The following is a 23,884-nucleotide window of genomic DNA, read 5'->3' as shown; positions in this document are numbered from 1 at the left end:
GCAAACCAGTGCTGCACTGGTTTTGTTGCAGTGTAAATGCTGCAAGGCAGCACACAGTAGCAGCAATAACACTTCCGGAATTTGTAAAATATGAATGATAGAATAGGCCAATTGACAAAAAAGGCAAATGCACGAAGTCGGCAGCAATGGCATTTCTTAGGTGGCCTGTCCCACATTCCTTTGGAGTCAGTGGAAAACAAAGAGGCTATCTGAAATCAAAGCAAGCAAACTTGCAGTCACACACATGGTTGAATCCTGTTTCATTGTGGTAGAAATGATGCTTTCAGTAAAATAAAGACCCCCAAAGGACTTCAGCCTTCAACTGCCTGGATGGCCTTAAAACAATGGGGGAACTTTCCAAATAAATTACACATTTTTTTGCAGGTAGCAAAGGAGTGTGTATAATTTCAGATGTGAATTTTGGGCCTTCTCCCACCAAAAGCTCATGCAGCAGAAGCGCACTAAGCCTCCATCCCACCGGGTGTAATTATCCATGGACTGTCTTTTCTGTTGCAGTATCAGTGACCTTGCCTGTGATTATTCTTCTTCGGGAAGTTTAGCTCAGCGCTCAGAGTACATCAGCAACTCCGAACAAAAATAGCCCAAAAGTCCACAACAGGAAACGTTAACAATGGCAGGCTTACTGGCCACCGTGTCACTGTGAAATAAATGAGCAACTGAGAGGGACTTCAGGGAAAAGCAGCAATGTGATTAGGTAACGGGAGGGACTGCCTTATGAGAAAAGACTAAATGAGCTAAGTGATGACGAAAGGGTGAACAGAACAACTGCAGATGGCTGAAAGAAGAAACCATCCAGGACAGGGAGGGATTCTCTTAAGCTGCTGCCAGGAGTTAAGAGTAATGGAAAGAAACCAATAAAAAGAAAATGAATGCAGCAGTCACGGTAACGGTTTCTTTAGCTCAAAAAAGAAACCCAGGGCATTTGTCCGTACGGAAATCTTGCTCATTTGTTTTAATCTTCTGCCATATCCCCCGGTGCCTGGGGACAAGCATTAAAATTATATAATGGTGAATTACTGCGGAAATCTTTTAGGCTGGCGGCTCCGCAGGACCAGGAGGGAGCTGCGCCAGCTTCAGCCCCTTGGTTCTTGAGGTTCCTCAGAAAACACAACCCAACCGGGGGCTTCGGCTGAGGGAAGCGGCCCTGTGCAGCGAAGCACTTAAGCAAACGCTTTGGTCGGACGATGAGCTGAACTTCCACTGCTATAAATCGCATCAGCGGCTCCCGGATGAGGAACCTGCGCCTGCCCTCAGCAGCCCCGAAGCAGATGGCTCAGAAGGACGCGAAGCCAGAATTCCCCGCAGCAGCCCCCGGGTCCACATCCCGATCCAGTTAGCGTTTCTGCAGTAAGACAGCTGTGATGCCTCATGGCGTATTTGTTTCCATTAACTCCCCCCAGGGGGGTTATATATTTGAGTTTCTCCGTGTTTACATATTTGCGTGTCCCTGCGGGGATACACACGCTATCCCTAAGGCTTGGGGCAAGTCATCGGAGGAAAAGCAAGCACCTCCCTCTGATGCTGAGCCGGTCCCGTCCCGGCTCTGCCAGAGCCGTAAATCCTCCTTGGCAGCGCCGGGCAGAAGTCCCTTCCAGCACGCCGCTCCTTTCAGCAGCAGCCTGCAGTCCGCGTTGTGAACCGCCGGGCTGCAAGTTTGTGTTTCCAATTGTCACCCTCTGAGGCGCTTCGCCGCTGTCAGCGCGCTGCCAGCCCGCTCTCCTCACAGCCTTCCCAGGCCGCCCCGCCGGAGGCCGAGGCCGAGGCCTCGCCCAGCTCCCCCCGCCGCCACCCGCCCCGCGGCCGGACCCCTCCCGGCCGCCTCACGCCGGGCCCCGGCGCCGCCGCGGGCCGCCCCCCCCCGGGAGGCGCCGGCTGCCGGTGACCGCCGCGGCCTCCCCCCCCCCCGGCCCCGGGGCGGAGCGCGGCCGGGCCCGAGGGGGCTGCGCTGCCCGGCCCGGCCCCGCCGCCTGCCGCGGGCTGGAGACGTGGCCCCGCGGCGGCGAGGGCGGAGCGCGGCTGCCGGCGGCCTCCCCGCCCCGCCCGGCCCCGCCCGGCCCGGCCCCGCTCGGCTCGGCTCGGCTCCGCACCGCTCCGCACCGCGGCATGAGCGCCCGGCCGGCCGGCCGCCGCCCGTGACCCCGCGCCGAGCCGGCAGGCAGCAGGTAGGTAGGCCCCGCGGCGCCGGGAGCGGGCTCCGGGAGGCTCCGTGCCCGGGGCCTGGCGCTGGGCGGAGGCGGCCCCGGGAGGTGCCGAGCCCCGGCGGCTCCGCGCTGCCCTCTCCCCGGGACGAGGCAGCCCCGGCGGGCGGCTCCGGGGGACCCCGGCCGCCGGCTCTTCCCTTGCGGCTCAGGCAGCGGGGCCCCGGGGGGGTGCTGGGGGCTCGCGGCCCTCCCGAGCCCGCCGGGGGCACGGAGCGGGGGCGTCCCGGTGCTGCTGCACCGGCTGCGGGCAGCCCCGCCTCGCCTCGCCTCGCCTCGCCCTGCCCTGGCGGGTGCTCGCCCGCAGCCGCTGCAGCTCGCCGGGGAGAGTTGGCCGAGCGCGGCGAGAGGCTGGGGAAGGCTGCAGGGTGCGTCTGGTAGGGTTTCATTGGGAAGAAAACGCGTGGAAGCGGGGGAACGTGCAGAAACGGGCGTGCGAGCTGTGGCCCGGTGGGGTTTTGGTAATCGCTTGCTCCGAGGTCGGACGCGCGGTTGGCGAGCAGCGGGGTTTCACCACGCACGTGGGCGCGTTCGCTGCCGGGAGCGCTGCAGCCCCGCGGGGTGCTGGAGAAGAGCCCGCGGAGGCAGAGGGCTGCTTTGTGGGGTGGTGGGGGAAAGAGGAAAAAAGATGGCAGTGCGGGGAACACGGGAAAAATGCCTTCCCTGTTCAGCCGAGGGGGCACGTTTCCCCTCCCCCCTGCGATTTCAGAGCCGCTTTTACTTTTCTTTCTGGCGCGATGGAAGCAGTCCGAGGGCAGCGCTCCCGGCCCCGGGCCCGTTCTCGTTGTCCCCGGACACGCCGCGGTCGGCAGCCGGGGCCGGGCCCAGCTCCGCTCGCAGCCAGTTCCCCGGCGCGACCCGGGCCCGGGTTCCCGGCACCTCGCCTGTGCCCAGGGCTGCCAGCGAGGCGCAGCAGCCCGCGCTGAGCACCTGTGGTTTCTGAATCATTTCCTTTTCCAGTTGCGCTCTGAGTTTGCTAAAATGTGTGGCAGCGGTGATGCTGCTTTCCTCCCGTCTGGGTAGTTACAGGCCCTGCTGTAGGTTTTACAGTAATAACACCGTTCTGTGGTGGCTTTTTTTTTTTTAATTGTTTACTGTTGGAATAACTTTTAAGAAGAAACTTTCTGACAGAAACCCTAAAAATCCATTGCTTTGTGTGCCCGGCATTGGACATGGCCAGCGCTGGCTGCCAGAGAAGACCGGCATCGGAGACTCCTGAACTCCGCCAAAGTTCCTCGCTTCAGCGCCCGGCGCTGTCGGGCAGCCGGATCCCGCAGCAGCCCGGGCTGCTTCCTGCGGCAGCACCGCTGGAGCCGCCACCTGGGGCTGGAGGCCTCTGGTCAGGGCTCTGCCCGCGAGCAGGACAGCGTCACAGCCGGCGGCAGGGAGGTGACACGGCATGGGGGTCACCCGAGTGACCGCGGGGTCCGAAACAAAACGGGCCGGAGGCTGTTGGGAGCAGCAGTTCCCCCGATTGTGCATTGACCCCTTAGCATTGATTCAAGTGGCCCCTATTTGTTGCCAAAAAGGCATTTCCCAGCCCAAGCCTCTTTGAATGCTGCAGGAAGTGAAAAATCTCCAATGGTACTCCAAACAATTCACAATAGCAGGAGCTAGAGTTGGATTTTACAGTTTTTTCTTTTCCATCTTGAGAAAACTGAGTGAAAAGATCCTGTCCTCGCTGCCAGGGAGCTCTGAAGGGCAGCGGAGGGGGGCGTGTGGTAAAGAACCGTCTGAAGAGGAAACACTGTACGTCAGGGAGAAAAGACAGGAACTCCAAAATACTTCCCCCAAAATCTTAGTACAGCAAAGAAGCCGCTCTCTTTCCGAAATGGTTTGTCAGGAGACTGTTAGCCAGTGTTGGATTTCATGTGTTCGACATAATGGAAACTTTTCTCTCTGCTTCATCCCCGAGCTGCGCGCCCAGCGGTTCTGTGTGACCCAGCTCTGGTGCAAGCTCGAGCCATAGCACAGTGGCTTTGGTTGGGTTCTGTGTTCCTGAGACCTCTGTCCCCCGAGGAAGATGGGAGGTTTGGTTTGCTCCCTGGGCAGATGCGACAGTGCCATTTGCTGTGTCGCTTCCCACTGCAGCGGAGGGCAGGCGCAGTGCTGCCCCGTCCCCAGGCAGGCACAGCATCTCGGGCTGCCTGCGAGGCTGGCAGCCCTGGCTCAGCCTTCCTGCTTCCTTTGGTGCCTTGGTGCCTGATGCAGTGGCTGGTCAGGCACGGGACAGACCCTAGAGCTGCATCATCCGGAGAGCCCGAAGCTTGGATCAGGATGGTGGGGTTTTTCTCCATTTTTTTCCAGTGTGGAGGTTGTGTCGGCTGTTTCCATGAAGGGCTGATTTGCAGTCGAGTGTTTGATCAGGTAGGTAGGGCGGTGCCATGTATGTGCTTTGTGCATTTTCTAATCATTTGGGAGAATCCTGCGTTAAGCTGGAGTGCAGGGTTCTTGGCTGTGTTATCTCGGATAGGCTTGTAGTAATGTGTAGGGTCTGCTTCTTGGTGTTTCAGCGGTGAAAGAAATGCCCCCTGCAGGGCAGCATGTCACGGCTCTCCTGGAAAGTTGCTGGCACTGCTGCTGGGGTGAGCGTGGAGATCCCCGGGGTCTGAACCAGCGCGGGTGGCAGAGCCTGTTCCTGCAGAGTGGTATAAAAGGCATGTTTCTCTCTCTGCTGGAGTCAGCTTTCAACTTTTCCATTGACCCTTAGGCAAGCAGCGCCCAGCCTTGTATACCAACTTCAAATCCTGGACTAAGGGATGCTCCGCTGAAACCAGCGAGACACCAGCCCACGTTTCCCTTCAGTGACAATAGCACCCAGTGATTTTGTGTCGATGGGAATCCAAAATTCAACAAGCCAGCAATGAGACTCTTGACGTGCTGAGAACACTTCCAGTTTCATTTGCTCATCGTTGGAAACGAGGTAGGAGCTTGGACCGCATGCTTGCTCTGGAGCTGGTGGTGAAGCAGAGCACGGGTTGGGTGCTGCCCCTGCCCGCTGCGCTGTGAGGGGCTGACACGTGCCGGCTTCACGTCGCCCTGCGGCAGCTCGGGAGCAGGGGTTGCTGTAAGGAAGCGGCTCGGTGTTCTGAGAGTGCACTGTCAGGTGTCTCTATTTGCCAGCCAGCGTGTGTGCCTGAGCAGTAGTCCCAGTGGTAGGCTGTTCTCATGTGAGCTCACAGGGCGAAAGTGGGTGTTTGTGGACGGTATTGTCCGAACAGGCCCCGCCTGCCGCAGCCCCGTCCGAGCCCTGTGCGATGGCTTTGATCTGGCGAAGCTGGGGCTCAGTGGATACAGCCTTTCGTCCTGTGGGGCACCGACAGGCTTTCTGATGGAGTGCGTTTCGAGCTAATCCCTCCAGCGGGCCACGGCTGGGTGCAGCACTGAAAACGTCTGGTAAAGAATTTAGGCAGGTAGCTCTGGTTTCCCAGACCTCTGAGGTTTGTGATCTTTAAAAGTCTTCCTGCATGAGTAGCAATTCGGGTTCTGTAGCTGTTCGTGTTTGTCTTACCCGTTTGCATCTGAACAAGATGATCATACCCGTTATAAGAATACCCGTGCTTGAGTTTCTATATGTTAGTCTTTCCATTTTTTTCAGGAGTGCAGGTGGGACTGAGCTATGTTTTCATTGTTGGGGATTTTTGTCACAAAGGATGGTTTGGGGGCAGGAAAATGCATCAGCCGTGCTTCAGGCTGAGAATACCCGCATGTTTATTTGGGCGTTTGGGGATTTGTGTTTTACGAGACTATTGCAAAGTTTAGAAAGCTCTCTTGTGTAGCATGCGAGCAGGAGCAGAAAAGATCCCTTATGCGAAGTAGTCTCACAAATCATGAAAGCAGCATTTCTTTAATGTTTTTGGCTCAATCACTGCATAAAAAGTTTTTAACTAACTTCTCAGATGGTTGAACTGCTTAGACTCAGAATGGACTCTTTGTGCTACATGTCCCAATTAGGAATTAACTTTTAATTATATCATCTGAACATTTTTTATTCTGAGCACTTGTTTTAGCCTGGAGTCCCTGAATATTCCTTTGATAATCACTGGCACTAGTTTATGTAATATTTTCTATCCTATGACATGGTTCCTGTCTTCATTACCTGAGTATATCAGTAAGTGTTTGTGGAAAGCCTGTTGTAGCTTCGATTAAAACTTGATCAGCATTTACTTTTCTCAATCATTCAGACGTATTTCAGCAGTACTAAAATAGTACTTTCTGGATAGTTTCTTGCTCTTGGGTTTGCTGTTAAAGGTTTTCATGTGCGTTAAGAACATCTTGCAGCTCTGGAAAGAGGGCCCTAGGCTTCAGTGATAGCCCTGATAAACTAAGAATGTGATTGCCAAAGCCCAAAAGTGGAGAGAATCCCATGGAAATGTAGAGTTCACTTTTCTTTAAATTTGGACAAAGAGTTCAGCAAAGCTAGATCTCCACACAGTGCTATGGTACAAAAGAGCTGCTATCGATTCCACTGAGATTTTATCTGGCAGAATCTGGCCCTGGACATTTTTTTGTCTTCAGTCCAACCAAACAGAAGTCAAAGAGCTGCTGACAATAGGAAGTATTTTTGGTGTGTAATGCATGAAAAAGGACCGAGGCTCAATTAAAACAACAAGGGTATTGTATGGGATGCCGTCGCCAAGGCGGCGCTTACTGGATGTGTAGGTGGAAATTGCAGCGTATACTTTGACGCGCAATTATTAAAGTCGCTTCCTCATTACATTCTTCAGGTCTGCTCCGAGCTCTGGATTCGGGGCTGGGAGCGGCTCCCCGGGCACCGCAGCAGGGATGGGGCAGTCACTGCTGCCTCTGAACCCGCGACGCTGGCTGCGGGCGTTGGGCAGGGCACGGGCTGTAGGGCCACCAAACTGGGTGCTGGAATAACGCGTCCTACGGGCTGGCTGTGTTCTGTCCGCTCCCCGCACGGCAGCCTAACGGCGGCTGCTGTTACGTGCAGTATCAGCACAGCTCCGGTGGCTTTGCAGAGGAGTTTGGGCTTGCTGTGAGTTCAGACTCGATCACTTGCAGAGAACTGGAAAAAGCAATATATTGGGATTTTGTATTCATCCCTCCCGGTAAAGGCAGTAGGCACCTTTCTGTTTGCAGCTGGAGGCACGGCAGGGCGATGTGGCGTGCCCAAGGCAGGGAGTCCATGGCCACCTCCTGATGGGAGTCCTGACTCATGCTCTGTCCTTCCTTCTGGCCACATTTCCTTGCCAGCCTCACCCCCGAGAAGACAAATGTCAAGTGGTTTGTTTGACGATACAGTAAACATATGTCTCTTAAAAATAACTTGTTTGGATGCAAATGGATTGTTTTTAATGACTTTCCAGTTCCTTAACGTGGGATTTATGTTTAAGCAACAGCATCATTTGTTTGTATTTCTTCCAAATGATGGTATTTCTTCCTATGAAAACCTCTGCTGTGATCAACAGAACAAAAAGTAGCCCATCATGTTTGAAGAAATGGCAACATGCGAGACCTTTTTGCTGTACTTCCAAATACTCGGTTTTCAAAGTAGTTTTTCCAACCCCCACTTCCCCCTCACCCCCCCCCCCACCCCAAAAAGACAGTTTTTATTTTATTTTACAGGAAACACCAATGGCTGTAGAGCCTGACGGGGACACTAGTTTCCTGCAACGCTTCAAAGCCAGGGAGAAATTACTAGGAAAGGTATTACTGTCTGTTACATGGGAGCAGACCAAATGCTGGACATCTTGGTCAGCGCAAACAGATAGCAGGGTAATTACCAGAGCTCAGTGTCAGGGCAGTTCAGATACCATTCCTCCGCACGTACGATTTCTGTAAGAACTCAGATAAGGGCATGGCATCAAACTCTTGGGAATTAGGAGTTGCTAATTCCAGCCCTTATCATCTTATTTCCCCCTTAGTCTAATCAGTGCTGTTTCAGACTGGAGGCCTTGTCACTGGGCCCACTTTTGTTCCGCTCTCGGTTAGGTGACGAAGTGGAATGGGTTCGTTATCTGTGTCTGCGGTGCCAGCACAAGCAGTGCCAGGAGCTGTGGGGGACTCCAGGGCAAGCGCTGGAGATGAGGATCAGCCTTTGTAGTTGCCACAACCAGCAAAACCACAGTTTCCAAGGTTTATAAATTAAAATTAGTCAGCTGTGGACAGCTGTTTACAGTGCAGTAAAAAATGCTTCCCCAATACACAGGCCAAATTTTGGGTCATAGGGGTCTGGAAAGTTTGAAATAAAAAGACAGCAACTTCTGTAACATGCATAGTCCGGTGCTGTTCCCCTAAGCCTGTTTCTAGAAGCGGTTAGAACAATTTTTGGTGCCACCTGAGAAGTGACTTGACAGTATTTCTGTGGAGCGGTGACCACTTACAGCCAGCTGCAGGGCGCTGGGGATGCGTGATGCCAGTCCCATGTGCCCTAGGGCTCAGCAAGTCCCTGCCACCAAGTCACGAGCTCGTCGCTTCCTGTAATTGCTGTGGCCTCTGTTACATATGTGCTGTGCTCTGTTCCTTTAATGAAGATGAATATGCTATAAATCATGTATGGGAACCAGCCCAGAGACCTACTTGCAGCGGTATTCCCAAAAGGCATTTCATAATTTATCCTAACACATGCAATATGTTTAAAACAGCAAGGAGAGCTGGTTCTACCCAGCCCAATGCTTTCCCCCCTTGATAGATCTCTGATGTGAAGCACTGCATGGTCCCAATATAAATTCTCTCTTGCGGAAACCCGTCTCTGCCAGCGGCTCGGGGCCATGGCTGCGGTGCCCAGGGCTGAGCTTAGGAGGTGGTAGTGCCGGTCCTCTGCCCGAGATGGGGTCGGTGCAATGGCAGGGAAATGTGGTTCAGTGTCAGCTGGCGAATAATGCTCACATCTTTTCTGGTTAGCTTAAGAGATATCACCAACTTCTTGTGCTTCCTCATTCTAAACTAAACCATTTCTGCAACCTTACCTCTGTCCTACTGCTGTGTTCCTCCTCCTTTCTCCCTCTGGCCTGTTATTTATACCCTGCCCTAACTGAACCGATGCAACCTTGACATTAACTGCCTGCCCAGTGCCCAGGGGCCCCGACTGTGGTGCGAGGCTGTGGATGTTACCTAAAACAAGTGATGGATGACAGCAATTGCCTGAGGGCACAGCAACGTGGTTGAGTACCTGCTGGAAGAGTAAGATGGCAAAGAGCTTGCCTTCTGGTGAATAATGTCTGTAGCCTGACAAACACAGCGCTGCCAAGCCGCGGTCTCTCACATACAGCACAACAAGCAGCTGTGCCGCCGCCGTTCTGTCAGACGGTGGGCCGGGCCGGGCCCAAAGCGTGGGGCACATCTTCGGGCTCTGCTCAGCAAGGATGTGATAGCTGGGATGGTGGCAGCAGGCCTCGCTGCTCAGCAGCTTTCTCAGCAGTCTGGAGGTCGTCCATCCCCTCATGGCCAGGCCGGTCCCCAGCCTGGGGACGGCGAGGGAAGGACAGCAGGTGACAGCCCACGGCCATCCTGCTGTACCCTGCTGGGGTCTGGGGTCTGACAGACCTGCACCAAGAGGCGGAACAGAGGCAGGGACGCCCAGTTATCTGTGTCCATTCAGAGTTACGCCGCCTAAAACAAGTTAAGTCGCTCCACAAGCACCTACTTAAAAATAGCGACGGTCACCTAGCAATAGCTGAAGCGTGGGGAGCCGCGAGGAGCCAACAGCGTTTTTATTGAGGGCTGTATCGGAGGTGCGCAGCCACGAGCATTAACGTGTCTGTACCCTGTAACAGTGCCGCATCCCTCAGGCTGCTCTGAGCACGGGCCGAGGTGAGGAGCTCTGGCAGCCTGCAGTGCCGTGACAGGAGGGCTCTGGTGTGTCTGCCGGTGTCACCGGGAGCGGCAGGGTGGCCGCAGCTGGAAGCCGTGTCTGTCGGCCTACCCCCGTCCGGCCACTGACACAGCTGTTCCTCGGAGCACGAAGCCCGGCACAGCCGCAGATCCCACTGGCAGCCCTGCCTGCCCGCTCCTGCGGGCTGCCAGCGCCAGACAGCTAATTAATGAATTTCCTTTACGTTCTGCAGCGTGCGTCCACACCGCATCCCCGCGTTTCCCCTGGTGAAGGCCAATTGCTCAGGAGGTGCTTTGTGACGTGGCTGTTTTGGAGTCATCCCCTGATTTAATCTCTCATTTATTAAGTCTAACTTGTGTCTGGTACTTTCCTTTCCCACTTGAACCTATTTATTCTCCTTAGCTCTTTCAGGTCACGTTAAATCATCGTGCTGTGCTTCTCATTGCCCATGCATGAGCTGATTTCTGTGGTTAGATTTCTGCAGGAGTAAATATCTGCTATTTGGTTGGAAGCTGTTCCTGTTTACATCAGTGAAGAGTTTGGACCTGAATGTTGTGGGTTTTGTTTTGTTTTGTTTTGTTTTCGGTGTTCTTCCACATCTCTGTTTCCAGCAAAAGCCGTATCTGCTTATTATCTTGAAGTCTTTGCACATGCCTACAGGGTACTAGATTTGACCCTCCTTTTCCCTTGCAGGAAGATTCAGGTATTGTTTACACATCTTCCTGGGTTCCAGCATTTCATCTTATTATCACATACTTACTTTCATTCATTGACTCTTCTTTATATCCTAGAAAATTTAAAATAATAAAAACCTCCTAGTTTCTCTCCCCTTCCATTTTGTTGTTGTTGTTTTTGTTTTTCGTCTGGCAAACTCTCAGCACTTTTCTGCAGCACAGTTCAATGAGCCAGTACAGCTCTTAATCTGAGTTTCTTTCTGATTTCCTACTGGTAGCAGAATGCCAGGTGATCTGTCTCATGTGCGGTTTTCTTTTCTCTAGAGATTGAGGGTTGTTAGAAATACAGGATAGAGAAAAAAAGAACAAATTCTGGTTGTAATTAGAAAAGTTACTCCAATATTTAGAATTCAAAGTTTCCTAAGGTGGGTTAAAAGACTATTCAACTTAAGTCACGTTTCACGTTTTGGGTACCGTAAATTGTGCCATTAAATAGCATTTTGAATGTAGGCGAGCTGAAATCAGTCACACTGTCTTAATTTCCACCAGCTGAAATTTTAAACTCATGTTCTTCCATCTGCATGTGGTAAGAGGAGGTAGCGACCTGCAACGGATGGTGTGCTGTCCCAGAGATGGCTCTTTGGGCTGCGGTAGGAATTTTTACCATCTCTGGTTTGATTTGTTTAAATGAATGTAAAGATTGACAGAATCACTTTGTTTTGAGAGAATCACAACAGGCCTTGTTTGTGCGTGTGGCCCTGGGTGTCTGCTGTGGACAGGAGGGTTATGTCGGGGTTGTGTGGGCCTGCTGTGTCTCTGCTGGGGCTCCGAAGCCATTGCTAATGGATGTCCTCCTGGTCACTGGACAGGCCAGAGTGTGAAAGCAGTGACAGGGAAGACGGAGATGAAGACGGCACAATTTTGTGTAACTCTTTGTCATGCCATTACAGCAGTGCTGGCAAGCCCAGGCTCCTCTGTGTTTCTTTCCAGTGTTTTTTCTTTAGTGCTGGTGTCACAATGAAAGAAGCACTAGGGTTTCTCCAGAGAATCCTGGAAAATGGTTATCCACCTTCTTCGTGTCCAATCTCCATTTAAAGCTTCTTGTGAATGTCATTTTTTCTGAAGCTTAAAAAAAAGTAGCCTGTCATCAGACACTGCTATTTTATTTACCATCGCTATGTGCAGTACTACTGCCATTGTTCAGTAACTGTTTCATTTAAAAAAAAATAAAAAAAAAATAATAAAGGAAAATATAAGTGGCAAACAGATTGTGGCGTTGCTCTGCAGACCTGGCATGGCTCAGAGAGGCTGGCTGTGCACAGGTCTCCCCGCTTGGACCATTAACCAGGGTGACAGCATGTGCACTCTGCTAATGAGGAGTCACACTATGCAAACGGTGACCACAAAAGAGAACAAGGGATGGGAGTAGCATGTATTTGTGCCACCAGGAACTATCTCCCTTCATTTAAATTCTCCACACGTCACTTACAAGAAATAAAGCGACCAGGTAACACAACAAAGGACCCTAAAAATACAGAGCGGAGCCCATCAAATGGAACAGCTATGCTGTGTGGTGCAGGTCCTGAGGGCTGTCCCTGTGCCGTGGGTCCAAGAGAGTTCCCAGCCCCTGCTGCAGCGCAGCTGAGCACACATGGACCAGAGGAGCGGCTCCGGGGTGCGCATGGTACCCGTGGCTGCATCCATTTACCGCCAGGCAGCTGTTCAGGCCAGCTGGCAGCTTAATAAAATTAATAATAAATTAGTTTGCATGTCCTGCAGGGGAGTGCTGGCTGTGCAAGGGAGGTGCACGGCTTCACCTGGTTTCATAGCCTGTGTCATGTCTTGGGGACTACGTCCTGAAGACAAGAAGCTGACAGAGACTCTCTTGTCCGCCCAAGTGATGCTAAAAGCAACACAAAGGGGTTGAAAGAGGGCAGGGAGCAGGGGCTAGGAGGTGTTTATGCTCCCCACTCAGGAAGTGGTGAAGCCCCAGCCCAGCTATTAACCCAAGCTCATTTACAGGCGTCACCTCGTGCGTGCTGCTGCTTTTGGGGATGGGTCCAGCTCCTGAGGAGCTGCTGGGCAAGCAGAGACACAGTGCTCCTTGAGGGGGTGTTGAGCTGGCCATCTTTTCACCCAAGTATGGCCGGTGCAGTGGGAGCAACGATACATTCGTAAGATGGCCATACACTTGCAGTTAGGGCAGTGTCCTTCCCTCTGGATGAGGCTCTGGATGAGCCAAATCCCCCCAGTCCCTGGGAAGTGTGTCAGCCTCATGGCTGAGCCTTCGTGCTGCTGGGTGGCACCAAAGCCACCCCATGGGTTCCAGCACACAGCTGAACCGGGACTGTAAACTCTTAAAATATGGCTGTGACATGAGGTGATTGTGGTGGGCGTTTCCGATATTAGTTAAAGGACATTCTTCATAAATTGTCCTTGGGAGTATTTTTGTTACGTTCCCATGTGGATTTATCTTTCCACTGTAACTTACTGGGGAGTTTCAGTGCTGGTTTGATCTCAGGGATTCAGTTACACAACGCACTGCGGACTTACAGATCGGTGTCTGTCTGTACATGCTCGTGCGGGAGCTGATTTCTCCAAGGAGGTGATGATGTAAGCCTAGACATCTGAGGTGAAGATAAAGCCCTTGATCTGCCCATACTGCCTGTAGTTCTGGTTAGCTAAAGCACTTTAGCAACTTGCGCTCAAAACGTAGTAGATTTAAAACTGTAGTGAGTATGCACACAAATATTCAAGAGCATCCCAGAAACCACTATGAATACAACGGAAGCGAATGAAACACGATAGCTAAACGGGCCTGTGAAATCTGAGCACCGGATAACTGCTTTAGCCAGGCCTTTGAGATCAAGGCTAGCGCGTACGGAGCTGGCAGCGTTCAGAAGGCCGTGTCGACCCGTCGGGCGGGGTGGGAGTCAGCGCAGAGCACGTTGGTCTCCCTGCATGCACGGGACCCTGGTGCTCCTGGGTGGCAGCACGAGTATTCCCTGTCAGGTGGGTGTCCGAGGGACCTCTTGGGAGGCAACTGGGGACTTTGTGCCACATCCCGGGCCTCTCATGTCCAGAGCGGGTTGTGTCAAAGCTCTCGGAAGAACTTTCTCACTGTCTCGCATAGACCGCTGGGTGCTGGCCGCAGGAGGCTGATCGCTGGCCTTGCTCTTTTCCAGGAGGATGATTCCCGTGACCGAGTTTCGCCAGTTCTCAGAGCAGCAGCCAGCGTTCAGAGTGCTGAAGCCCTGGTGGGATGTGTTCACGGACTATCTCTCCGTCGCCATGCTGATGATCGGTGTGTTTGGGTGCACGCTGCAGGTAAATCGGCCGAGGGAGGTGCTCTCGGGGTCACTGAGAGAGCAATAAGCGAGGACAGTCCTCGCGAGGACAGTGCCTTGCATTGTTTATCTCTTGAATTTGCAGTGAACAAAGCAAAAATTTGCTAGTCTGGGGATTAAAGCTGCTTGGGCAGAAACATCAAATAACACAGACCAGACTTTCTGCAGCTGTAAATCAGTAGAGCTGCACCAGAGTCAGTGGAGTGATGCCAGCTCAGATAAGAGCTGTTGCTTTGGCTTGTGCATGTATGCCTGTTTTCACCACAATCTGGCATAACAAAACAGATGATCAAATTAAGTTCTTTTTTGTACCACTTTTTTTTTTTTTGCTTAGAAGCTTGGAAAAATGTGATTCTGTAATTTCTGTTTTTCTTTATTTGGCAAATGTAAATACTTTTTGCTTTTGTGTTTCAAAGGGATTTGAAATGCATGTGCTTATTTTATTAACACCACCCGCAACTAATATTACGCCTCCTCCATTCCAAAGCATCTCTGAGGATGCTGACGCATAAACAATTGACATTACTGTCACTCACTGTAGCTAAATTTTGCTGAAGAGCCAAAAGCTGAAAAGAAATGGAAAGTACTGTTTGGGATGGACTCCACAGGAGCAGAAAGTTGTAGTACTGGCTCAAACGTGGGTCTCATGTATTTTGGCATGACTCAGAAATGGAGCTAAAGGGACACACTGACAAAGCTCGTATTTCAGGAGGATTTGCTCACCTATATGGCCTAAGATTTTCACTTACCTTGTCCCAGGTTTCATGTGAAATCAACTATGGTTTCGCCTGTCTTCACCATTTTAAATATTTTCAGTTGAAAAGATAGGATGTCCATGTTTAAAAATCTCTCTGTACAGTGCTGTGTTTTGCATAATAAACTAAGTGTTTGCTTAAGCACATGAAGTAGAGCGTCTGTTGTTTCTAAGTTTACCTGCTTGACTGGACGAAGCATGCTGGAAAATAATGCATGGAAACACTTCAAATAACGGGCAGGTTCTTTGACTGGACGAAGCATGCTGGAAAATAATGCATGGAAACACTTCAAATAACGGGCAGGTTCTTTTTATTTCAACTTACTACCAGAGGTATGAAACCAGAGTGTAACTAATGGCAGTGTAAGAAATATCAGAATAGTATTTACACGCAAAAATTAATTGTAGGAGTTTCTGAAGTGTCAACAGTTATGGTTAAAAACGTGTGATCTCATCTCAGCATCTCCCTACACCAGGGTGGATCGTCAAGGAGGATCTGCATTTGGAAGCTCTTGTTGCATACCCTATTTTTAGTGCTTTCAACAACCACGATGTCGAAGGATATATTCATACTGCAGTAGAAGGCACGTTCTTAGTTTGGCTAATCCCAGGTAGTCATTCAAGGCAAAGTACAGATCTTTTTGTTTTATCACACGGATTAGTATTTTAAAATTAAGACCACTGGGGAGCATGGCCCTGAACTCAGACTGTTCTCCCAACTTAAACCAAAGGTGATTGGTCCCTAAAGGCAATCTCACCTGAGTTTACCAACGTGAATGGCGAGCCCAAATTAAAGAAGTTGCTCTTCTTTTGCATTACAGACAGTCAAGGACAGGTACTTTGTTCCCACAGGTGTGTACTGTGAGAACTGTCTCTGTATGAGACACTGAATAAAAATGATGTCCATGCGCGTACATGTATAAAATGCCATTGACTCTCTAATATCACTATCTGTATTTATTAAGACTGAAGATAAACAGCATCCTCCCAGCATAGATATGCCCGCGTTGGCTCTTTGTCAGCCATTTTGGGTGTGATAGACATCACAGTTTAAGTGTAAAGCCACATGAATGCAGTTATGCTGCTTTCAAAGCCTAAGCTCTTTCTGAATACTGTGTAGCACTTGCCAGGATGAATACAACCGTCAAGAACAGTCTTTCTCTGGGGAGAGCAGTGCAGGATGTCCCTGGTCTTCTCTGGAAGCATTACCCATACTTCTGCTTTTTCTGGATTATCTCAATGCCCTTTTATCCAAATTATGGAAAGCTAACCATTGATGAAAAGGGGTGACCTAGTTCCTGGCATATAGAACAAGTATCTTGTTGGGACTAACAACAATAATAATAATAGCACAGACTGTGAGATCAAGTGCCAGGCTATGGGACGGAATGCCTGACAGCTGGAGGAACTCCAAGGACAGCTACCCAGTGGTACTGCCACCATTGTTTGTACATCAGCTTAAAAGATATCTTTTTGTGTGTTTCAGGTCATGCAAGACAAGATAATATGCCTTCCAAAACGAGTACAGCCTTGCCAGAACCAATCTAATAGTTCAAATGTGTTTAGTGCAATCCCAGATACAACCCCTCTTCCTCCACCCAAGCCATCCACTCCTCCAGCTACAGTTGAAATGAAAGGGCTGAAGACTGATTTGGACCTTCAGCAATACAGCTTTATAAATCAGGTGTGCTATGAACGTGCCCTACACTGGTATGCCAAGTACTTCCCTTACCTTGTCCTTATACACACGCTGGTCTTCATGCTGTGTAGTAACTTTTGGTTCAAATTCCCTGGGTCGAGCTCCAAAATTGAACACTTCATTTCAATACTTGGGAAATGTTTTGATTCTCCCTGGACAACAAGAGCCTTATCTGAAGTATCAGGTGAAGACTCTGAAGAGAAAGATAACAGGAAGAACAACATAAATAAGTCTAATACTATCCAGCCAAGCGCTGAAGGCACTTTGGTCAAGACACAGTCTTTAAAATCAATCCCTGAGAAGCTGGTTGTGGATAAGGGAACGCCTGGGGCATTAGACAAGAAAGAAGGTGAACAGGCCAAAGCACTGTTTGAAAAGGTGAAGAAATTTAGACTGCATGTTGAGGAGGGTGATATACTCTATGTCATGTATGTTCGCCAGACTGTGCTTAAGGTAATTAAATTCCTTATTATTATTGCATACAACACAGCACTCGTCTCAGAAGTTAATTTTACAGTAGTCTGTAATGTTGATATAGAAGACATGACAGGATACAAGAATTTTTGCTGTAATCACACGATGGCACATCTGTTCTCTAAACTCTCCTACTGCTACCTGTGCTTTGTAAGCATCTATGGCCTCACATGCCTTTATACTTTATACTGGTTGTTCTATCGCTCGCTGAAAGAATATTCCTTCGAATATGTTCGGCAAGAGACAGGAATTGATGATATCCCAGATGTCAAGAACGACTTTGCTTTTATGCTTCATATGATAGATCAGTATGATCCTCTCTATTCCAAGAGGTTTGCTGTCTTCCTGTCTGAAGTCAGTGAAAATAAGCTGAAACAGCTGAACTTAAACAATGAGTGGACTGCGGATAAACTGAGACAGCGGCTACAGATGAACTCCCATAGCCATTTGGAGCTGCAGCTTTTCATGCTCTCTGGACTACCAGACACCGTTTTTGAAATCACTGAGCTGCAGTCTTTGAAGCTTGAAATTATTAACAATGTAATGATACCAGCGACCATTGCACAGTTGGACAATCTCCAGGAGCTCTCATTGCACCAATGTTCTGTGAAGATCCACAGCGCTGCCTTGGCGTTTCTGAAGGAGAATCTCAAGATCTTGAGCGTCAAGTTTGATGACATCAGAGAACTTCCCCACTGGATGTATGGCCTCAGAAATTTGGAAGAACTGTATTTAATTGGCTCCCTAAGTCACGATATTTCCAAAAACATTACGTTGGAGTCTTTTCGGGAACTTAAAAGCCTTAAAGTTCTTTACATAAAAAGTAATTTGTCTAAAATCCCACAATCTGCTGTCGATGTTTCAAGTCACCTTCAAAAATTGTGCATCCATAATGATGGCACTAAGCTAGTGATGCTCAACAACCTGAAGAAGATGGTCAACTTGACACAGCTGGAATTGGTTCACTGTGATTTGGAACGCATACCTCACGCAGTCTTCAGCCTTCTCAGTCTTCAGGAATTGGATTTAAAGGAAAACAACCTCAAATCAATTGAAGAAATAGTAAGTTTTCAACATCTGAGAAAACTGACAATCCTAAAGCTGTGGTACAACAGTATAACATACATCCCGGAGCATATAAAGAAACTCACTAGTCTCGAACGGCTTTCCTTCAGCCATAACAAAATAGAGGTTCTTCCATCCCACCTATTCCTATGCAACAAAATCAGATATTTGGATTTGTCTTACAATGACATTCGCTTTATCCCACCTGAAATAGGAGTTCTTCAGAGTTTACAGTACTTTTCCATTACTTGCAACAAAGTGGAGAGTGTGCCAGATGAACTATACTTTTGCAAAAAACTTAAGACTCTGAAAATTGGGAAAAATAACTTGTCAGTCCTTTCACCTAAAATTGGTAATTTGGTATTCCTCTCCCACTTGGATATTAAAGGCAATCACTTTGAAATTCTCCCAGCTGAACTTGGTGAATGTAGATCTCTGAAGCGGACTGGTTTCACTGTAGAGGACACCTTGTTTGAAACGTTGCCTTCTGATGTCAGGGAACAAATGAAAGCTGAATAACTAACTTCCTCTTGCTCAGTTTTACAGAAATAATGCTTCTACCAAATATGCTGTAGAAAGTGCATACTTTGAATATGCATTTAGTTTGTGATTATTTTTTTCTTTTTCAAAAAGTCCTTTCTGTACAAAGCAATTTGGAGTAAGGAGTACATATATTTTTAATAAAATTTTCTCGTATTTTTTCACTGTTTTAAGATATTTTAAGTTTATTTTACCCTGAGAACAAGGGTGTCTGTAACTTAATTTTTACTGGCAAAAGTAAATGTTTTTATCTGCTGACTTTTTTTTTTTTTCTTTTTACTTTGGCTAATCCCAACAGGGGAACTGTGTTTAAGTTGTATGCTTTGGATTGCATAATTTGTAACAGGTGATTATATTGTCTTCCTGGTTATTGTTAATCCGTTAGGATGTGGTCTTCAACGGGTAATCCTGCAGTTGTTGAATGCCCTGTTCCCTCTTTTCTTCAGTGGGAGCTGAAGGTGTTCAACATCTAACAAGATCTGGGTTGACTTCCTTTTATTTATGACACTGTTTTCTCATATGGTCAAAGCAGGTAGAAAAGGTTCTTTATGTACAAGGGCTGGAGGTATTTTAATTGGTCTGAGGGAGCATGCAGAATTCCTCCAGGGCCTTCTGGAAAGTTTAGTCCAGGTCTCCATTCGCATGCAGCACCGAACAGGAGGCACTGATTGCAGTTTCCTCTCCAGAGCTGGAAGAGTAAGGCCACAGGTCACAGAGGAGTCACTACCAAAATGACTCATGCTGAAGATTTTCTGAACAATGCAGAGAGGTTCAGGGGCCCATTTCCTGCTGACCTGAGTGTAAGGGGTGCAATGGACTCACTGTTTTGGAAAAGGCAATGCAGGGAGATAAAACACTAATTTCAAAAATCCCCTACCTATCCTCCACTAAAAGCCCAGTACCGCAAGTGAGCAAGTGTCCTCTGTGTCCCTCAGGGGTGCTGGGCACCTTGCAGGACTGGGATTCAGAAAAAGTGCAATCGTGTTTAGTTTGTAAAGCTTCTGGCAAGGAAATGATAGTATTTTAAGCAGCTAATATGCTCCTTTTTTTGAGTTTTGGTATTGTATTACAAGCTCAACGCAGGAACATTTGCAGATTTGGAAAAATGAGGTTAAATGAATACATTAACTTCTCAAAACCCTCAGCCTACCAAAGGGCAGCGATGAAGGCTATATTTTCATCTCCCAAATAGTAATTAAATTGGAAATCATACAGTTGGATGTCAGCTTTTTAAAATATTGTAATAATCTGTAATATCTTTAATGCATCAGGCTGGGAACTTTGTCCTCTGAAACCATTCTCAGTTGTTTATTTATCCAGCTTTTTTAAAACTTATCCAGCCTTTTATTTATCCATCCTTTCTCTTAGGCAAGTTTGGCAGGTATAGTCTTTGATAACTCTCGTGCTACTCACAAGCTAATTTAAGCTAATAAAAATAACCATATAAAAAATAACCAAGCAAAATATCTTGCTGGGGGGAGATCTCTTCATCCTCTCCAATGACGCATATTTGAGTCAGACGCAGGCACTGGATAAATGCTTTGCAAGAATATCTAGGAGTAACTACTTCTTTCTGTAGGAGGCAATGCTGTTTATAAATTGCAGAGGTTGAGTTGCAGATTGTTTAAAGTTATGTAAAATAATTTTTGATGATTGTCAGATTGGTTGCTTTTCAATGTTCTCTAACTGCCGTTGCATGTCTTGAACTCCACTTAATCTGGGTTCTTGAGTTTATTGTTGTTTTGAGTCTGATTTATAAAGGTGGGGAGACAATCTAAAATAAATATTTCCTAGTTAATTCAGGGCATGCTGCGCAATCTGGTAAGTGGGCTTGCTGCATTACCAAGTCAGACTTGCTTTTTGCGCTTGGCTATGTTCTGCAGAAAAATCTGTGTGATTAATCAGAAATGGGTCAGGCGTGAAAGAATCAGAACAAGCTTTTTTTAAAGTGGTTTAATTTAGTTCTGTAAAAGACCTATAACTGATGTAGCTGTTGCAAGAGCTACTCTTACTCATATGGAATGCACTTACTGGAACAGCTTGGCAGTATATATATATATATATTCTAAATGTATTTCACTTTGATGTAATGTGAGGGAGAGAAATGTTTCATTGCTCATATTAACCTAATTATGTAAACCAAAGTGCTGTTGTCTCTGATGAATGTAAACTGTTTAAACTGTCCAAGTAATTGTTGGAGCTGTATAGTTATCTTATTTAGATTTGAAATATGGGAATACATTTGAAGTTTTTTTAAAAAAATCTTTATATTCCTAGATGTAGCATTTTAAATCCATAATTTATTTTGTGTCTAATGTTTCATGTGTAGTGGTCTATCTTCTGAATGGAAATCATGCACACCTCATAACTGAAGGTTGGAGACTGGTTCTACACCTTTTTTTTTTTTTTTTTTAAATACATCACTTAGAGGATGTGGAGGTTTTGTTTGCCACTGATTATATTTATGTCAGGGCAATCCCTCATGTGGGCACAGTTACATGAGTATAAAGTGCCTTGTGCTGGTATTTCTTTATTTACCTTCTAGATAGGAAGAAACTATACCAGTGTAAGCACTTTCACGCTAATAACTGTATCTCCTCCAAGGGTTTGGTCTGCTGAGACAGCTTAGTCAATCGAACAGCCAATAACTATCCCCTCCAAAAAGGGGCAGTTTCCTTTGTTTGCCCCTGCTCCCATCCCTGGCACATGGTCCAGCCGCTTCTCTCGTACCTCTATGGGTCCGGTGCTTGACTGATCCCTCCACAGGATGTATCAGTTTACTAAGCCAGCAGAAAACTAAGCCAGTAAAAAAAAAAAAGGCAGATCTGCTGGGTCAATGGATGCTAGGGTAGGAGCAGCAAGGGAACAGGACTCTTCAGCCAGGGTCTGGGCAAGGAGGAGGAAGGACAGGGCACTTTAGAGGTGCTAGGTCAGCTTGTTGTCTTGCCGAGCCATGTGCTTGGAGAGCTGTGCTGTTGCATCTATAGCAGCGTTAGGCAGCATGCCTTTTGTGGGTAGAAAACCCACATAGTGATAAAATATCAAATTACTGTTTATTGCTTAAAGTTAATGGAACAAACTCAGGTAGCTGCACTGTTGACTTTTTCTAAACTTCTTACTGTCTGGTCTGTGGGGTGTATTTTCCAAAACCATATTACAGTATTTTAGAAGTGCATCAGCTAAGAGAAGATTGTTTCTTCTATGACCTCCAGAGATATGACCTCCAGAAAAATATGTAAAAGTGCCATATTTACTCAGTGATTCATGTACTGCTCATATGTATATTCACATGCAATTGCATAATAGAAGACTTTTCTGTGAACTATAGTATTTGACTTAGAATGGATGGACTTTTTGTGGATAATACTTCAGGCATGGTTTCTATGAGTTTATATAATTAGTTATATTAATCAGGTGCCTAACAAATAATACAATTGCCAGAATATAAGCAAGGCATTTTACATTATTGCTCAAAAATAATATAAATCTTCCTTGGTAATGGAAGCAGAGATGACAGAGTGCCTCAAAAATAAGAAGACAACTTTAATAGTATATTAAGCCTGAAAAACAAATCTACTATGTGATCAAAATCTGGCGATGTACACTTCCCCCTTTGTCACAATTAGGATTTGTGCTGACCTCGTGCATCCAGCCAGTCCGGCAACTTGTGCAAGTTCGGATTGGAAAGCACCCGCTCCGAGTCCCATACCACACTTCTGGCACTTCCACTAATTCATGTGCTTAAGTGGTGACAAGTCCTGTAAGAATGCCAAGGAAAAACTTTGAAATTTGACCAAACGGACAAACACCTTAATTCTGTAGCAAGAATCTTAATATGATAATAGACCTGCCTAGTGTTACATTGCAATATAGTACACCCAGGAAAAAGTGAAATAAAATGTTCTTTTGTAATAATGAACATTGTCAGACTGCAACGTGATTATTTGTTTTGGAAACACTTTGTTTCTGGGTTACCTAAAGATCAGACATAACCATCTTTTGGGTTTATTCTCTCGGGAGGGAAGTCAGGAAAACACACTTGAGAAAACATCGTTAGACTTGACAGGATTTACGGTGACGGTTTGGCTTCCCGCGCTCCACCTTCCATCCCGTCTCTCCGCAGCCAACTTGAGGGCACACAAAGAGGCCGTCCCTGCGGGAGCAGCTCCCTGTGCTCCACGGGGGCTGTGGGGGCCCAGCGCCCGCCTGCGCTGTGCGGGAAATGATGCTGTGAGCCCTCACGGCTGATGCAACCCCCTATAAATCTCCCTCCTGAAGGCAACAGGCTCGTGCTGCCTGCGTTCGGCATGGTATGTGTTCCTCCTTCCTTAAGGCTGGAAGCAATGGAGTGTGTTGATGTGTGCAAGGATGTGGAGGGCCAGGAGAGCTGGCCCACTCCCAAAAGGCACACAGGAGGCAGCATTTTGGGGCTACACCCAGCGGAATGGGCACAATGGCACTGGCAAAACCATTGCAGGGTCCTGGTGTGTTTGTTAAGCGTTGTGGTTGTAGGACAAGCTCACAGCCTGAGCGAGCTGAGCTCTGACAAACCTCATCTTTCAGTTTGCTTAGGATGTGTCCTGGGAAGTGAGACCTGAGGGACTTGCAGGGTTGCCTGCTCAACAGTGAACAGCAACATGAGAGCCAGTCTGTCCTTCATTGCGTGCCAAATAGCTACTGGGAATTTTCAATAGCTGTGATGGATGCTTTGTTTTCGTGTATTGCATTTAACAGTGAAGGCCATGGTAAGCAAATCGTGTGTCTGTCCTCTTTTCTCCTTTGGAGTGTACATGAAGCCCTGAAGAGCCAGGTGAAGAAGAAAAAGGTGGTTTCTCTTTTTTTTTTTTTCTTTTTTCTCGTGATTGCCTCCAAAATGCCCCTCCTGCCAAGGGTGCAGGTCTTCCCCCAGCCATCCCCGTCCCTGTGAATGGCAGGCATGTGGGAGCAGCCAGGTGAAGGCCAGGGCCACCGCAGGAGCATGGAGGCAGGACCAGGCCTCGGCCGGACAAGCCCTCGGTCTCCTCCTCCCCCAGCTGGGGCAGTGCCAGGGCAGGCAGTGTCCCGCCGTTGGGGCGGCCCGGCACGGCAGGTCCCTGCAGGCCCTCCTCCACACACCAGCGCTCATGCGCCCCAGGCACCACTCCCAGTTTCCTGTCGCACGTCCTGCCCTCGTCTGTAGCAGAGGACCTGGCAGGCTAATCCAGGCCGGACCTGCCCTGTCCCCACTGGGATGAGAGAGGGCTGACGTGCTGCAGGCGGACATGAGGTTTGGCAGACATGCAATGGGCGGCAACAGGCCCAGAGCTTCCACATA

At 48.4% G+C, this 23,884-nt stretch overlaps 1 protein-coding gene across 5 annotated transcripts; it reads left to right on the top strand.

Annotated features, from left to right (window-relative positions):
• The first annotated feature begins 2,044 nt into the window (after window positions 1–2,044).
• On the top strand, window positions 2,045–22,489 carry LRRC8C (leucine rich repeat containing 8 VRAC subunit C). Of its 5 annotated transcripts, none has more exons than XM_048059063.2 (4): window positions 2,074–2,183; window positions 4,930–5,142; window positions 13,877–14,018; window positions 16,279–22,489. In XM_048059063.2, the coding sequence occupies exons 3-4, from the start codon at window positions 13,881–13,883 to the stop codon at window positions 18,547–18,549; spliced, it is 2,409 nt and encodes an 802-aa protein (XP_047915020.1). In that variant the 5' UTR covers window positions 2,074–2,183; window positions 4,930–5,142; window positions 13,877–13,880; the 3' UTR covers window positions 18,550–22,489. The 5 variants fall into 5 exon arrangements, with proteins under 5 accessions (XP_047915019.1, XP_047915020.1, XP_066857320.1 ...); XM_067001219.1 differs by lacking the exon at window positions 2,074–2,183 and adding an exon at window positions 2,623–4,586; XM_048059062.2 differs by lacking the exon at window positions 4,930–5,142 and having other exon boundaries at window positions 2,045–2,183.
• Window positions 22,490–23,884: the final 1,395 nt, after the last annotated feature.

Source organism: Anser cygnoides, chromosome 8 (assembly GCF_040182565.1).
Source record: "Anser cygnoides isolate HZ-2024a breed goose chromosome 8, Taihu_goose_T2T_genome, whole genome shotgun sequence".
Lineage (NCBI taxonomy): Eukaryota > Metazoa > Chordata > Aves > Anseriformes > Anatidae > Anser > Anser cygnoides.
Note: the sequence above shows the minus strand (reverse complement) of the source record. Positions and strands in the feature narration are given on the sequence as shown.

Coding starts and splice junctions, on each gene's coding strand:
- LRRC8C (XM_048059062.2), top strand. CDS start 13,881: ATGATTCCCGTGACCGAGTTTCGCCAGTTCTCAGAGCAGCAGCCAGCG. Junction 14,019..16,278: donor TGTTTGGGTGCACGCTGCAG/GTAAATCGGCCG, acceptor TGTGTGTTTCAG/GTCATGCAAGACAAGATAAT.